The sequence below is a fragment of the Scheffersomyces coipomensis genome (genome assembly GCF_036884675.1).
Source record: "Scheffersomyces coipomensis strain NRRL Y-17651 chromosome Unknown DFJ63scaffold_5, whole genome shotgun sequence".
NCBI lineage: Eukaryota > Fungi > Ascomycota > Pichiomycetes > Serinales > Debaryomycetaceae > Scheffersomyces > Scheffersomyces coipomensis.
Window position 1 is genome coordinate 316598 of NW_027042896.1, and position 15010 is coordinate 331607.

General features: G+C 31.7%; 5 protein-coding genes across 5 annotated transcripts; all 5 read right to left on the bottom strand. All coding sequences in view use genetic code 12, as the record gives it.

Moving 5' to 3' along the window:
- Window positions 1-110: 110 nt before the first annotated feature.
- Window positions 111-6031, bottom strand: FAS2 (trifunctional fatty acid synthase subunit). The gene has a single exon (XM_064903817.1). The coding sequence runs from the start codon at window positions 5932-5934 to the stop codon at window positions 289-291; it is 5646 nt and encodes a 1881-aa protein (XP_064760848.1). The 5' UTR covers window positions 5935-6031; the 3' UTR covers window positions 111-288.
- Window positions 6032-7186: 1155 nt separating this feature from the next.
- DFJ63DRAFT_314128 (uncharacterized protein) lies at window positions 7187-8863 on the bottom strand (the record flags this gene model as incomplete). Its single annotated transcript, XM_064906295.1, has 1 exon — window positions 7187-8863. The coding sequence occupies one exon, from the start codon at window positions 8861-8863 to the stop codon at window positions 7187-7189; it is 1677 nt and encodes a 558-aa protein (XP_064760849.1).
- Window positions 8864-9727: 864 nt separating this feature from the next.
- Window positions 9728-10300, bottom strand: SYS1 (Sys1p; the record flags this gene model as incomplete). The annotated part of the gene is made up of 1 exon (XM_064906296.1): window positions 9728-10300. One exon carries the CDS (start codon window positions 10298-10300, stop codon window positions 9728-9730), a length of 573 nt encoding a protein of 190 aa, XP_064760850.1.
- A 194-nt stretch (window positions 10301-10494) lies between these two features.
- Window positions 10495-12869, bottom strand: DRS1 (putative ATP-dependent RNA helicase). The gene has a single exon (XM_064907648.1). It carries the CDS (start codon window positions 12754-12756, stop codon window positions 10555-10557), a length of 2202 nt encoding a protein of 733 aa, XP_064760851.1. The 5' UTR covers window positions 12757-12869; the 3' UTR covers window positions 10495-10554.
- Window positions 12870-12919: 50 nt separating this feature from the next.
- On the bottom strand, window positions 12920-14896 carry LMO1 (Lmo1p; the record flags this gene model as incomplete). Its single annotated transcript, XM_064905182.1, has 1 exon — window positions 12920-14896. One exon carries the CDS (start codon window positions 14894-14896, stop codon window positions 12920-12922), a length of 1977 nt encoding a protein of 658 aa, XP_064760852.1.
- Window positions 14897-15010: the final 114 nt, after the last annotated feature.

Sequence of the window (15010 nt, forward strand, 5' to 3'; positions counted from 1 at the left end):
GTTATTCGAAAACAATTGATCCAAAATTAATCCCTAAGAATTGATGATAAATTGATAACAATTGAACAACCAATTCGGTCTGTTGGGTTTTTCTAGTTGCCTGAACTGGCTATGTTTTTTTTTTCCTCTCTCTCACTCTTTCCATTCTCACACACGCATACAATAAAAAATGAAAAGGCAACGAATTTTTACTTTTGTGTCATTACAAATTCGAGATCCTTTTTTTAAATATTTATAAATTTGCATTCAATATGTAAACAAGACTAAAAAAGCTATCTAAAATTAAAATTAAAATTCACTTAAAGCAACGGCAGTAGCTTGGTAGTCATCATGGGAAATAGAAACAGCAATGTTCTTGACTCCAGCCTTGGCAGCAGCAGCTTTAGCTTGTCCATGTAAGACAACTTGAGGAGCACCTTTACCATCTCTAGTGATTTCAATATCAATCAAAGCGGCACCAGCACCCTTAGATTCAACACCTAAGGCTTTGAAAACAGCTTCCTTAGCAGACCAAGTTCCAGTGAAAGAGGCTTGAGAAGATGGAGCTTTAGCGCAGTATTCACGTTCAGAAGCAGTGAAGTTTCTTTCAATAAAAGTTTCATTTTCCAAGTTGATGGCAGAAAGTAATTCAACATCAACACCAACACCCTTAGATGACTTGTTTAAAGAAGCTAAGGCAGTAGCAGTAGCAGTAGCACTGTCACTGACGTAGGATTTGTTGGATTGAACTGATTTGGCACTGAAAGCAAAAGCTTTCTTGGAATCTTCAACTCTAGCTAATGGATCTAAGTAAACTGGTTGTTCTAATTCATCAGCATAAGGAGCCTTATCCTTAACAACAAAGATAGTGTTACGAGTAATAGCATTGTGCATGTATCTGTAAGTTCTCTTGTTACGAGCAGAAACTCTTTCGGCATATGATTCATAAGTTTCTCTATCTAAGACAGCGTATAAGTAATCTGGATGAACAACAATAGCTTGAGCACCTTTTTGACCGAAACCGAATGAAGTAACAGAAACAGCCTTAATACCATCAGTTTGGATAGATCTAGATGGGAATAAAACGTAATCAAAGGCTTCTAACACTTTATCAACATTATCAGCATTTCTATTACCTGGAACTAAACCAGTGTTAAGAATTTGAAGAGCACCATTCAACATCCAAGCACCGGCAGCACCCTTTGGATGACCAGTTAAGAATTTTTGGAAAACACCAAACACTGGATTACCTTCAGTACGACCCAAGTGTTTCATCATAGCATTGATGGTGGCAGATTCATTCTTATCATTAGCAACGGTAGAAGTACCATGGAATGAAGCAACACCTAAATCATCAATAGTTAAGTTGAAAGCAGCTAAAGCTCCTCTAAGTGGAGAAATTCTTGGATCGGATTTGTAGAAGTTATTACCCCATTGTTTTTTAGCATCAGTGACTTGACGTTTGACTTCACGATGGATATCTTCCGTTCTTTCTCTTAAGAATTCACTTTGAGAAAATTCGGCACCATATTCTTCCTTAGCTAATTCAGCTTCATCTTGTAAGTAAGAAATTTCAGATTCTTCCCATCCTTTAATTTGAACTAATCTTTGTTTCAATTGTCTGGATCTGTATTTAATATCTAAGGTTGGAGATTTGTATTTCAAATCACCGTGATGTTCCCTGGCAGTAGTCAAAATACCTTTACCTGGAGCTGGAACTGATCTACCAATCTTATCAGTAGCAGTGGCAGTCATAGCTAAAACACCTTGAATTGGAACACCCATCTTAAGAGCTAAACCAGCACCCATAATAACTTGGATACCTGAACCTTGAGCTTCCATGAAACCATTTCTGGTAGTAGTGGTTGGTCTGGACATTTCCTTTGGAGTTCTACCATGTTCAAATTCTTCAAGAGCATTAGAAGTGGCATTCATGTTAGCGAATTCATAAGAACCTTCTTCTTGGAAATCATCATAACCACCAACAAGACAAATCTTAGCCTTACCAGATAAAATAGTTTCAATACCAATATCAACTGATTCAACTGCAGTGGCACAAGCACCAACTGGAGTTTTGATTGGACCAGATGAAGATAAAAGTAACATATTAACCCAAGCGGACATAGTATTGATGAAAGATTCTTGTAAAATATCATTTTGAACTGGTTTATCAGCATATCTATCCTTAAACATACCTCTTAAAGCGGAAACACCACCCATACCAGAACCGGAACAGTTACCAACTTCTGAAATATGGACATATTTATAGAATTCATAAGGATCAGTAACACCTGAAGAAAGTAAAGCTTCAACAGTAGAAACTAAAACGTATAAGGTAATTGGATCAACTTGATTGATAGTATCTTCTGGAATACCATAAGTACGAGCATTCCAACCGGTTGGAATTTGACCAGCAACTAATCTATCAAATCTTAAAGCCTTTGGAATGTATAAAGTGGCACCCTTTAAGAGCTTAACGGTATATTCACCAGTTTCTTCAATTTCAAAGATTTCACACTTGTCACCGTGTTCATGTTTATATTGTTCAGCGGTTTCCTTGGAAGCTTCAAATGGTTCCATATCACTTTCAATAATGACTTCTTGGATTAATTGTTTCTTATTTGGATCATAACCATGGAATAATTCAGGTTCAATTAATCTAATACCAGCATGTTCAATAATTTCTTCTTCATACTTAGATTTAATTTCTTTATCGTCAACTGGAGTTTGGGTCTTAGCATCAACCCAACCAGAATATTGTTTACCCTTTAAGTTACCGTTATGGTATTTAATCAAACCCATAATCCAGGCCATTTCAATGGCACCTTCTAATGAGAATTCACCATAGGCTTCCATTTCCCATCTGGTTCTAGAGTTACCCCATGGACCAACTTCAGAGAAACCGGTAACGACGATAACACTGTCTAAATCTAACATACCTTCTAAATCTGGAGAAATTTCTTTGATTTGATCGTAAGTCTTTAATCCTGGGAATTCGAATTTCATGTTAGATCTTGGTTGAACAGTGACCTTAGAGTAGTTAGCATCAACATTGTCACCATTGACAACCTTTTGTTCAATAGAAGCTTCGATAGAAACAGCTCTTCTAACTTCAGCATCTTCAAGTAAGTCGGTTCTTAATTTAGAAGTGAATTCCTTCAAGTTTTCAATGAATTGTAAACCACCATTAAGATCAGCCATAACTGGTTCTTCTTGACATAATTGAACAATTTCTGGAGTTAATAAACCTAAAATGTTGAAAGCCATTTCCTTTTGACTGAAAGTTCTAACACCTAATTTTTCAATACCTTCAGCAATCATGTTATTAGCACTCATTAAACCAGTACCTCTAGTCCAACCAATAACAGCACCACAAACGGTTAATTTAGTGGCCCAATCTTCAGAGTACCATCTATTGAATAAAGTTTCTAAAGAAATCTTGGATTCTGAGTATAAACCATCAAAACCGAAAGTACCATGATTTGGAGATAATGGTAAAATACATTGAGCTGGTCTAGTTTCACTGGTTTTCTTAGATTTAACAGCACCTAATAATCTTAAAAGATTGGTTAACATAATTCTGTGAGCAAATTCAGATTTAGAATCAATGTTATCTAAACCATTACCATTTTCTGGAATAGCAGCGAATGGAATAATGGCATCTAAATCCCAACCTAAACCACCCTTCTTTGGTTCATCATAAATGTAAGTGACTAAAGCATCAACATCTTGTTTAGAACCTTGATTGAATGGAACAACGATTAAAGTAGAACCAGCAGCACCATATCTGGCATACATGTTTTGGTAATATTCAGTAACCTTTTTGGAGAATCTAGAGGTGGTAACAATAACTTTAGCACCACCAGAGATTAAACCTTGTAAGATTTCAGCACCAATAGAACCAACACCGGCACCTGTAACTAAAACGTATTTGTCTTTGAAGGTAAGACCATTAATGGCAGCACTTTCTAAACCATCTAAGTAGACAGAAGATAATTTACGGTTGTATTCCCAAAGATCACCATTCTTCTTCTTGATATGTAAGAATGGTAAAGTTTCAGAAGGAATAGTTGAAGAAACTGGTTGTAAGATTGAAGTCTTATCTGGTAAAGAAGCAATTTCATCATCGTCAGAAGCAGTAGATAATTCATCATCATCAGTTGGAGTTGAGTTACCAGTAGCTTGTAAGACAGATTTAGTTGATTGTTGAGTTTGAATTTCGGAAGAAGAATCAACAACCTTAATTAATTGATCATATAATTTTTGTAATTCTAATTTATCATTCTTTGAAGCTTGTTTGGTGATAGCTTTATAAACTCTAGCTAAATCTTCTTGAATAGTTGGTTGTTCAATTTTAGTCATTTTACCACCTTGAGCCATTTCATAAACATATTGTTCGAATTTTCTAACAGCATCTTTGTTAGCTTCTTCATAAACAATACTACCTTTAGCATCAACAGTAGTCTTTGGACCAGTAATCTTACTAACATCCTTATAAACTGGATCAATACCTAAAGTTTGTTTACAATTATCAATTAATTGTTGACCTAATTTTTTGGCTAATTTATAAGTTTCACCTTTGTATTCTGGGACATGATCAATATGATATTGCATGAATTTAATTAAAGTTGGGTTTGATCTATTCATAATTTGAATACATTGTTGAATAGTTTCTCTATCGACAGATGTTAATTTACCAAAGATAATATCGTAATACATTGATAAAACATCTTGTCTAGCCCAATTCCAATAAGAATCATAAGTTCTTGATTTCTTGGATGAGAAAGTTGGCTTAATACCATTGGCATAGAATTCACCATGTTCAGCTTCCCATAAATCTAATTCCTTTTGTAAGACAACAGAAGCTTCCTTTTCTTTGACAAAAGATTTAGCACCTTTATTCAAATCAACTTGTAAGTATCTGGCTAAAGTTTCTAATTGTTGTTTAGCTAATTTCTTGTTTTCAGCAGTTAAAGCATCTAAAGCAGCACTATCAATAACAGCACCACCAGCACCACCACCAGCGGCACCACCAGCAGAAGCTGAAGATAAAGAAATACCAGCAGTTGAAGCATATTTGGTAGCAACTGAGTCTAAGAAAGCTTTAGCTTCGACTTCAGAAGCTAATCTAGCAGCTGGTTCGTTAGTTAAAGCAATTAATAAAACGGAATCTTGTCTACCTGAAGCTAAACCATATCTTGATTCTAAATATTTTCTAGCAACAGTGATTGAGAAACCACCCGGCATTTTAGAAGCCATTAATCTACTGATTAAAGAACTTGAAGTTTTACCTAATTGACCATTGAAAGTATCTTGGAATTGTTCAGCTAATTCTTCTAATGGAGTATCTTCTGGTTTTTCAGGAGTTGACCCGAATTCTTTACCTAAATCACCTAAAATTTCATTTTGAACGGTGGATTTACCGTTAACTAAATCTTTAATAGCTTTGGATAAAGGAACAGCATCTAAAGGTTTCTTTAACTTTTGAGCGACAAGAACGTGTAAAAGTAATTTAGCAGTAACTGGTTCATCAGGGATGGAAGCAGCAGGACCGGCAGATGGAGCTGGAGCAGCAGCAACTGGAGCGGCGGCGACTGGGGCAGCAGCAGCGGCAGCTGGAGCAGGAGCAGGAGCAGAAGTAGATTCTTCCTTAGCTGGAGGAGCAATATCAGCTGGATCTGGAGTGTAATAAATTTCCTTAGCATCCTTAGAGTAACATAAAACTTGACGTTGTAAAGAAAGAGCAGCATCATAAGATTCATATTTGGCTTTAATGGTTCTAGTGGCCATACCAGCTAAAGTTGGAGAAGGACCGATTTCAACTACTCTTTCAGTGTTATGTTGTTGTAAGAACACATCTTGAGTTTCAATCCATCTAACTGGTGAAGCAAATTGATAAGCTAATAACTCAGTCAATAAAGTGTGAGATAATTCTTGTTCGATTTCAGGTCTCATATTGATAATGGATGAGGTCTAACTTGGTACAGAAATGATTTCAAATAAGAAAAACACCAACTTTAATAGAAAAATCGTTACAATTGATTAGATATATATTTGCCAGATTCGTTTCTGGATGGTTTAAGGGAGATGAAAATATTTTGATGGGTAAAAAAGGTAAATATCCTGCACACAGGGTTAACCCTACAAAAAATGATTAAACTGTAAAATGGTGATACACACCAAAAAAAGGTCCAACATTTAATCAATTTACAGGTTGGAATCTAATCTATTGGGTGTGAAAAAAACCGTTTTGTTGAGAGTACGCAGTGAGAGGCGACTCATGTTTTTTTTTTGGAGGACGTGTGTGTGTTGAGTAAAAATAGAATTTTTTGGCTGTTAAAGGCGAACATGTTTTATAGCCGATTAATATTGTTGTAAATAACTATGATATAGAAGGTGTTATACTGGGTCATGTAGTTCTTCTCACTTGAGAGGTCCCACTTTTGTTAAGTAAATTAGCAGATGTTGAACTAATATCTTTGTAGATTATTTCCTCTTCTTACACATTTAGTCAAATTTGAAACAATTTGTTAGTAAAAGTAGCACTCAAGGAAAATAAGTGGTCATTTCACATTATTTACATACTCTGTTCTACTAATACAACCATTTCACAGTAGTATAATTCATGAAATGATTTTAACTTTCGAGTTCAGTAAAGATTATAGATTCAATTGCAAATTATATAGTTTAGGTTTAGTATTAGATTCAGTTGTACACTTTACATACAGGACATCAAATTTACCCGGACACTTTTCTTTTCAATAATCAATTCTGGGATTGAAAAATTTTGATGAAAAATTATTTAAACCATTCTTCATTCAACATTCTAAATCATTAATCATTAATCATATCATATCATCAGATATAACGTGTATAGAGTCAATATACATCTATCATAAATCAAAATTAACCCATTCAATGTAATAATTTATTCATAACCAAATCATACTATTATTAGTATACAACTTACCCAACGCTTAATGCCTTCTCATCTACCCTGATTATATTCAGTTATTTTCAGTTTAAACTGGTCTAAGAGAACACTTTTGCCATTGGAATATTGAAGAGATCATCTCCACCCTGATTTGATGGATCTTTTTTTTTTTTTAAAAAAAAAAAGATTTACTGATATCTTCTTGGGACTATTTTATATGATCTACATCCTCTATCCTTGTAAAAAGCTTTTTGTATTTCTTCTATTAAACTATTAAACTATTTGATTTTCTATAATTTTATGAAAATAATTTTGTAAACCTTCTCTATGCACCATACCATATTCATTAATTTTATTATTATTATTATTATTTTTGTTTTCGTTTTTGTCATTATTATCATTTAAACATTGAAATATGATTGAATCATCATTGAATTCTAATTGAATCCATTTAAGTGATTTCACATTCTTTCGTAGCTTATTAACAGTTGCTTTATATTTTACAATACATTCATCATCAGGTTGAAATTGATCTGCTATTAAGGAAGTATTAGCAAAATAACCTGAATTTATCAAGCAATTACATTTAGGGGATAATTTCTTCGTGATTGAATCTTGATGAATTCTTAAGGATATGATTTGTAAATTTGTCGTTAATCGATCATAAATCAGTTCGCTACCATCATAATGAAAGGGAATATTTAAATATTTCAATTTGGGGAATTTATTAAGAATTAATAACATTTTAGAATCACAATTTAAATGATTCATGGTCTTTATATGGTTTTCATTTCCAATTAAATTATAATTAAATTCAAATCTTTCAATCTCATTTGAAATTGATTTGAATATACTAATAAGATTCGAATTAAGATTCTCAAACTCATTAATATTGATACTTAACTTTAATGATTTTAAATGTTTGAAATCACCTAAAAACTTGATCAACTTATTATTATAATTTAATTCATTAATCATATAAATATCCAAATGTTCAAGTTGTTTATTAACTTTCAAACTTAATTCATTTAAAAAAAACTTAGTTTTGATTCTTCTTCTTCTGACTTCATACATCTCATCTTGATCATAAATTGATTCAAAACAATTTATCATACTTAAACTCGTCAATTTTGATAAATCGATATGTTTATGTAAAGCTTGAACATCATCACCTGAAATCACTAAATCTTTTAACGTCAATTTAGTCAAGTTTAACTTTGTTGAAAGTTGATTTTCAGGATTGAAAATAGCAGAAACATTTGATTTCAAGTCTTTATTCTCCCAATGATTTGAATTTAAATTCCTTCTGTCATTACTGTTAGGTAATTTCGATATAGTTAATTCTTTTAAATTGGGTAAATTAGTAAAATTAACTGGCTGCAAATTATAATTTGATAATTCTAAACTCTTTAAATATGGAAATGATAATGAAGTACCTTTATCAACTGTAAGATTTCCCTTTAATTCAATCAAAGTTAAATCACTAATGAATTTATTTGATAAGTTATATTGATCATTCATCCAATGAAATACTTTTAAATGCTTTAAATTCCCACTTAATATAGTTAAGATTTTATATAATTCCAAATCAGGAATATCAGGGATCTTTTTATTGAAGATTAACACTCTAACATATGAACAATAACGAGGATGCAGTATTAAATTCTTGAATAAAAGATTTAACGAATAAAGTGATGAGACAGTGACGGGTTTCACTTTAATAAACCCATCATCATAATAATTTGGGATCACGCTATATTTTAAATCATCAACTTTGAAATCAGTAAAGATCTTCTTCGAGGAATCAATATTTATAGCGGAATATAATCTGGGATGAAGTAAATTATACAAATTTGAGCTTGTACATAATAAATTTAATAATTCATTTTGATTTAAATGATTTGAAATGTGAAAAATTATTTCGTGGGGTAGATCTTCCAACTTTATCATCTTTGAAAACAAAATCCTCTTAGATATAGATATAATATTGAAACACCACCAAGAACTAAACTTTACAGGGAAATACAAATCTATATATACAAAATGAAAAATGAATCATCTTCATATTGTGGCTATAAAAGTAGGGTAGCATTCCCTCACGTCAGTTTCCTAAAGAAGACGTGTTTTTCAAATGTTAAATATAGATAGATATAATTACATGCCAATGTTTTGCGACACTCCGTATTTCGGCTTGCCTGCAAAAAATATTTTTTTATCTGATCGGATCTTCACTTCCTTGAATGATATATAAATAATGTAATTGAAAATTTTTTATTATGATTTACTTTAATTTTAAAAATAGCCTTATTCTATCCCGATTATTGTTACATTCTATTGTTGTGATGTGGTAGCAAAAGAATGGACTAACGGAAAGCCTAAGACTTTTTTTATTTATTAACTCTCTTATTTCAATTTACGTATTCAGACATGCATTCATTCTCCGAATGTGAAATATACATTTAAAAACTAACAAAATAACCTGCCCATATCTAAAAACAGTTTCTTCCGAGTTATATAAGTTTTAATTATAAGTTTAGAAACGTAACCATGGTTGTTATAGGGATTTGAAAAAATCTGCCGCTCCGAACAGTCACGTGACCGATTTTTAGAATACTACAGATGATTTACAATAGTTATAAATATTTATTGAATAATAAGAAGTGAATATAACAGCCTAATCATGATAGTCGTGAGATGTGTATGTATAATTAGATTATATGGGGCTTTGCCTATGTTTTGATCTGTGATATCTTTATTAAAGAATGATTTTAGTCTATGAAAATTACCTTTATAATTTTTAAAGAAATGCATGAATTAAGTCAGTGGTTCTGATGGTTTTGGTAAATCACGTAATTCGAAACTTTCAGTATTTTGAACTTGTCCTGTTTCTTGTTGATCTAGCATATTATCAAAGAATGTGGTTCTTAATTCTTTCCATCTTGTCAGATATGTTGATAAAGTTACCAATATAACTCCACTTAAGATTTGTAAACACCACCATAATATTGAAGTTGGGAATTTTCTAGTATATGACCATACCACAAGTAAATTAATGATATGAACTGTAATGGCAAAATCCCAGGCTAATTTGGATCTACCAACTATTATAGTCACAAACAACACACATAATAACGAATCAAATAACCATAATATAAATAAAATCAATCCCATGGCATTATCCAGAGCCACCAATTCCCACAGGAATATCCAATCAAGCTTGAAATCATATCCATTTAATGATGCCACCAAATAAAATATTATAAGGGCTGATAAATAATAAAAACATTGTAAGATCACGATTTGAAAAAGTAACTTGGATGGACTCGATATATCACTGGATTGATACGCGTTGGCTAGCCTCGTATACCCATTAGAGAATATACTCATTGTTACGTATGTCTCTTATATTGATGTTGATAATAAAGTCACGTCAATTGATCTGATCTTCCTTTCCTCCTTTTGCTTAATTACCGTTTGTGGTTTAAATGACAGTTTTTAACAATCATTTTTTTTTTCTGTCGTGTTTGGTAGAGGGAAAGAGGCGGGTATTTTTAGTCACGTGCGCCACAGTATAGTATAGTATACAAAAAAAGTAATTGTCTATTACCTAATCTTTTTAAATCTATTATACAAACTATTTACTATCTTTTCTTACCTTTACCAATCTTAGCCTTAGGATTCCTCTTTTGATCAGTCATTCTATCAACTTTGGTTTTCTTATAAGATCTAGCACCTTTGGTTTCTTTCTTTTCTTCATTGGCTTTACGCTTCCTGGAATTCACCTTTTTACCTTGTTTGGTTAATTGACCCATCACTTCAGTTTGATTTTCCCTTTTAGCTTCAAACCAAGTTCTCCTTGGACGCGATTGAATTTCCTTTTCATGCTTCATCATATTAGAAGCTTTCTTTAATTCCATTTCAGCATGCAAAATTTCTTTTTCTTGTTGTTCTTCTTCCAATACTTCTTCTATAACAGTAGCCTTTGATTCTAAAATCTTATTCAATTTCTCCACCTCTATCCAATTGATATTTCTGGAAACAGCTTTACTTTCACCAGTTAAGGATTTAAGAGCTTCTTTGACAATACCTCTTTCTTGACTTGATTCTCCAATAAATGAAATAGAAATACCATCTCTACCAGCTCTGGCAGTTCTACCAATTCTATGTAAATATATTTCATGAGTCTTTGGCATATCATAATTTATAACCACAGCAATCTTTGGAATATCTAACCCTCTAGCAGCTAAATCAGTACAAATTAAAACTGGAACCGTTAAGTTTTTAAATTCAGTAACACTTCTAAGACGTTGTTCTTGGGTTAATGAACCATGTAATTCTGAAACTTTTAAACCCAATAAACCTAATACAATTCTTAATTTATGGGCAGATTCTTTTCTAGCCACGAATACTACAACTCTTTCTTGTTGTGGGAGTTCTCTTAATAAATTGAAAAGTAAAGCAGGTTTTAATGCATCTCTCTTTCTAATACGAACGAATTGTTGGACTAATTTTGTGGCAGTGGCTTTTGGAGGATCAATCATGATACGAACTGGTTTATCTAATGAAAGTTGAATTAAATCTTGAATTTTGGTATTCATAGTAGCGGAAAATAATAAAGTTTGTCTTTTATTCTTTGGAATTAAAGCTAAAATTTCAGTTAATTCAGCTTGGAAACCTTCATCTAACATACGATCAGCTTCATCGATAACTAAAACTTCTAATGCATCAATGGTGAATGATGGTGAATTTCTTATATGATCAATCAATCTACCTGGAGTGGCTATGACGATATCAGGTCTAGTTTTTAATTGTTGTTCTTGTTGTCTTAAATTAAGACCACCAACAGCTAAACCGAAATTTAAATTATTTACAAATCTTCCTAAATTCTTACCCACATCACAAACTTGGATAGCCAATTCTCTGGTAGGTGTTAAAACTATAACTCTGGTAGTAGCAATTTTAGCTGGTTTATATAATAATCTTTCTATGATTGGAATCATGTATGCAGCAGTTTTACCAGAACCAGTAACGGCACCAGCAACGATATCTTTACCTAATAAGGCAATTGGAATAGAAGCGGATTGAATAGGAGATGGTTTCACATAACCTAATTGGGCCAATCCTTTTAAAACTGGACGTGAAAGTTGTAAAGTTTGGAATGAATTATGAGCTTGTTTTTTGGTAACATCAGATTCTTCTTGGGTGGAATAAAATTTATCCATATCTTCTTTGGTATCTTCGTTTTCGACGATTTCTTCAACAGCACCTCCTCCCATTTTGAATTCTTCTTCAGGTGCTTCTTCTTGTTCTTCTTCTTCTTCTTCTTCGTCATCTTCTTCTTCGGCACCCATACCGAATCCATCCATGGCTAATTCTTCATCGTCACCATTTTCAACTTCTTCATTATCTTCTTCTTCCTCATCATCATCTTCTTCTTCAACTACTTTAGTGTCATTGTCAACATCAGCTATATTAACTAACCCCCCCTTTCTTCTTAAAATTCCATCTAAATCAACATCCTTCATTTGAATACGTTGACTATCTGGTTTTTTCAAATCGAAATCCCAACCATCAAATGATTCTACATTCAGGAACCCATCAACACTGAATTGGAAATTTGGATTTATATCATCATTCTCCTTTTCTTTATCTTCTTCTTCATCCTTTTTATCTTGATCTTGAGTTGATTTACCTTTACCCTTTGATTTCTTCTTACTTTTCTTAGGAGCTTTCTTCACTTCTTGAGTTTCAGATTCATATTCAGATTCAGATTCATATATGATTTGACCTTCTGTTTCAGAATCACTATCTATGGTCCCTATCAAATCATCCATGGTAGTCATTGAATGTGGTTTATTTGTTAGATCTATAATAGTAAATATAATTTAATATGTGAGATGAGTTTAATGAGGTAACTACAAAAATTTTTTTTTTGGTTTGGTCTTCTAGTGTTTGCAACTTTTCGCACAAACTCGTATATTTTAAATATGTATATATTTTTGTTAACTATGTATAATGAAAGTTTTCACATATAGTATGTAATTCATCAGGATTATAAAACTCTTCATCATTGAAGTCGGGATCAACTTTATTGATATATTCAGTTCCTTCTAATGAGAGTAATTGGGTGTTTTTTCTTATATCCAATAAACCTTGAATTTGATTCTTTGTATCATGAGAAACATCATTGATAAGACCCTTTTGTAATTTGATACCATCTAACCAAACAAATTTATTGACTTCAGTATCAGTATAAAAACTTAATAGTTTCTTACCATGGGCACCCAGTAATGTGATTCTTTCATATGAGATGGTACCTTTAATCGAAATCAACTTATCATTTACTCTTCTTTCTTCTTGACCTACTTGTTCACCAACCTTTACGGATGAAAAATCAACAATATCAGATAAACTTATCGCTTGATCTTCCATATCTTCATAGGTGGGATTGACAGCTAATTTATCATGATATTGTTTATAAAAGAGACTCTTTCTATTAGGAGAAAGAATTAAGAAATAAAATTTGGCATGAGAATTTGAATTTGATCTACGATTAGTATTATTGTGATCTACCAAAAGACCTTCAGCATGAGATTCAGTATGAACCCAAGATCCTTTTAATAATTGTATGGCACGTTGTTCTGATACAAAATCCACTACTTCACGATATAAATTCTTATCAAATTCATTAAATGTATTAGCCCAATGTTGTTTATGATTTTCAATGATTTTATTACTTTGGAAACTTCTCATTTCTTCACTTGATTTAAGACTTGTTATATCAAGACAATCTTCAATTGACTTTGTTTGTTTTGATATTTCAATTTCTAATGAATCAATATTTGATCTTAATAATTGTAAAATTTTATCCACTTCAACTTCATTTAATTTTGCTTTTGTATCTTGCCATAATACAAGACAATTATTTAAAGTATAATAAATCATTAATTCCCAACTTAAAATCGATGAACTTATATGAGGATAAGCATCTTGTTGATTATAAAATATATCAATCCACATTCGAGTACATTTATTAATGAATAAATATAATGGAAAAGTTCTTGAATGTTCACTTAACATTAATTCTTCATGAAATCTCTTTTTAAATGTAAAATTTGGATCTTTTAAAAATACTTTAAGATTCATAGCTAATAAAAGGGAGAAATTTTCAATAACGAAATTTCGAGGATTATCAGTAAAACCAGCTTTGATATATTCCTCTGAAGTGGCTGAAGTTCCATATTCATTTAATGATACTTCAAGATATATGAATAAATTATTTAATAAGATTTGATGAGATTTGATGGTTAAATCGAATTTTGTATCATTTAAATAATCATTTGCAGCATAATATGCTAATTTTAATTTATTAATGGAATCTAAAATTAATTTATCATCAGTTTCAATAAGATTACCAATAGTACTGAAAAATGTTACATGTTTCAATCTACCAAGCAAAGTTACTAAACCAGGATAATTAAATTTTAATGATTGATTAATCACATCTGTGATTAATTTTATAGAATGATAAGTGATTTTATTATCTTGAAGATATAATTTAGCGGTAAGGGTATCAAGAACATCTAAATATTCTGATAATGAATCCATTAATGGTAAATAATTCGATAATTGATCAACTTGAAATATGGTACCTGACATAACAATGACTGATATTTTAAGTATGGCTTTATAAGTTTCAGACGACATATTGGAACTAATGATGGAAAATAAGGTTGAAAATAATGTTTGATCTAATAATTTGAAATCATTAGGAACCATATTATTGTTAATGATACAATCCAACAACTTGGCAAAGACAACAATTGAATTGACTTTCTCTTGTTTATCCTTGCCCAAGATGTTGGATCTTAATATCGTAGCATAATTGGTGGCAGTAGCATTATCCAACTTTGGTTTGGCCACATTGCTTTTACTAAGCAATTCATTAAGTTTATGATTGATACTTCGAGAAGATTCTGCCATAGTAGCCATGATGAAACTAATATATAAAAGGAATCAATCGATATCAAAGCAAAATTTAACAATTTTTAAATCATTTGTATAGGTGTCTTCCTGAATTATCGTCTAATTTTTTTT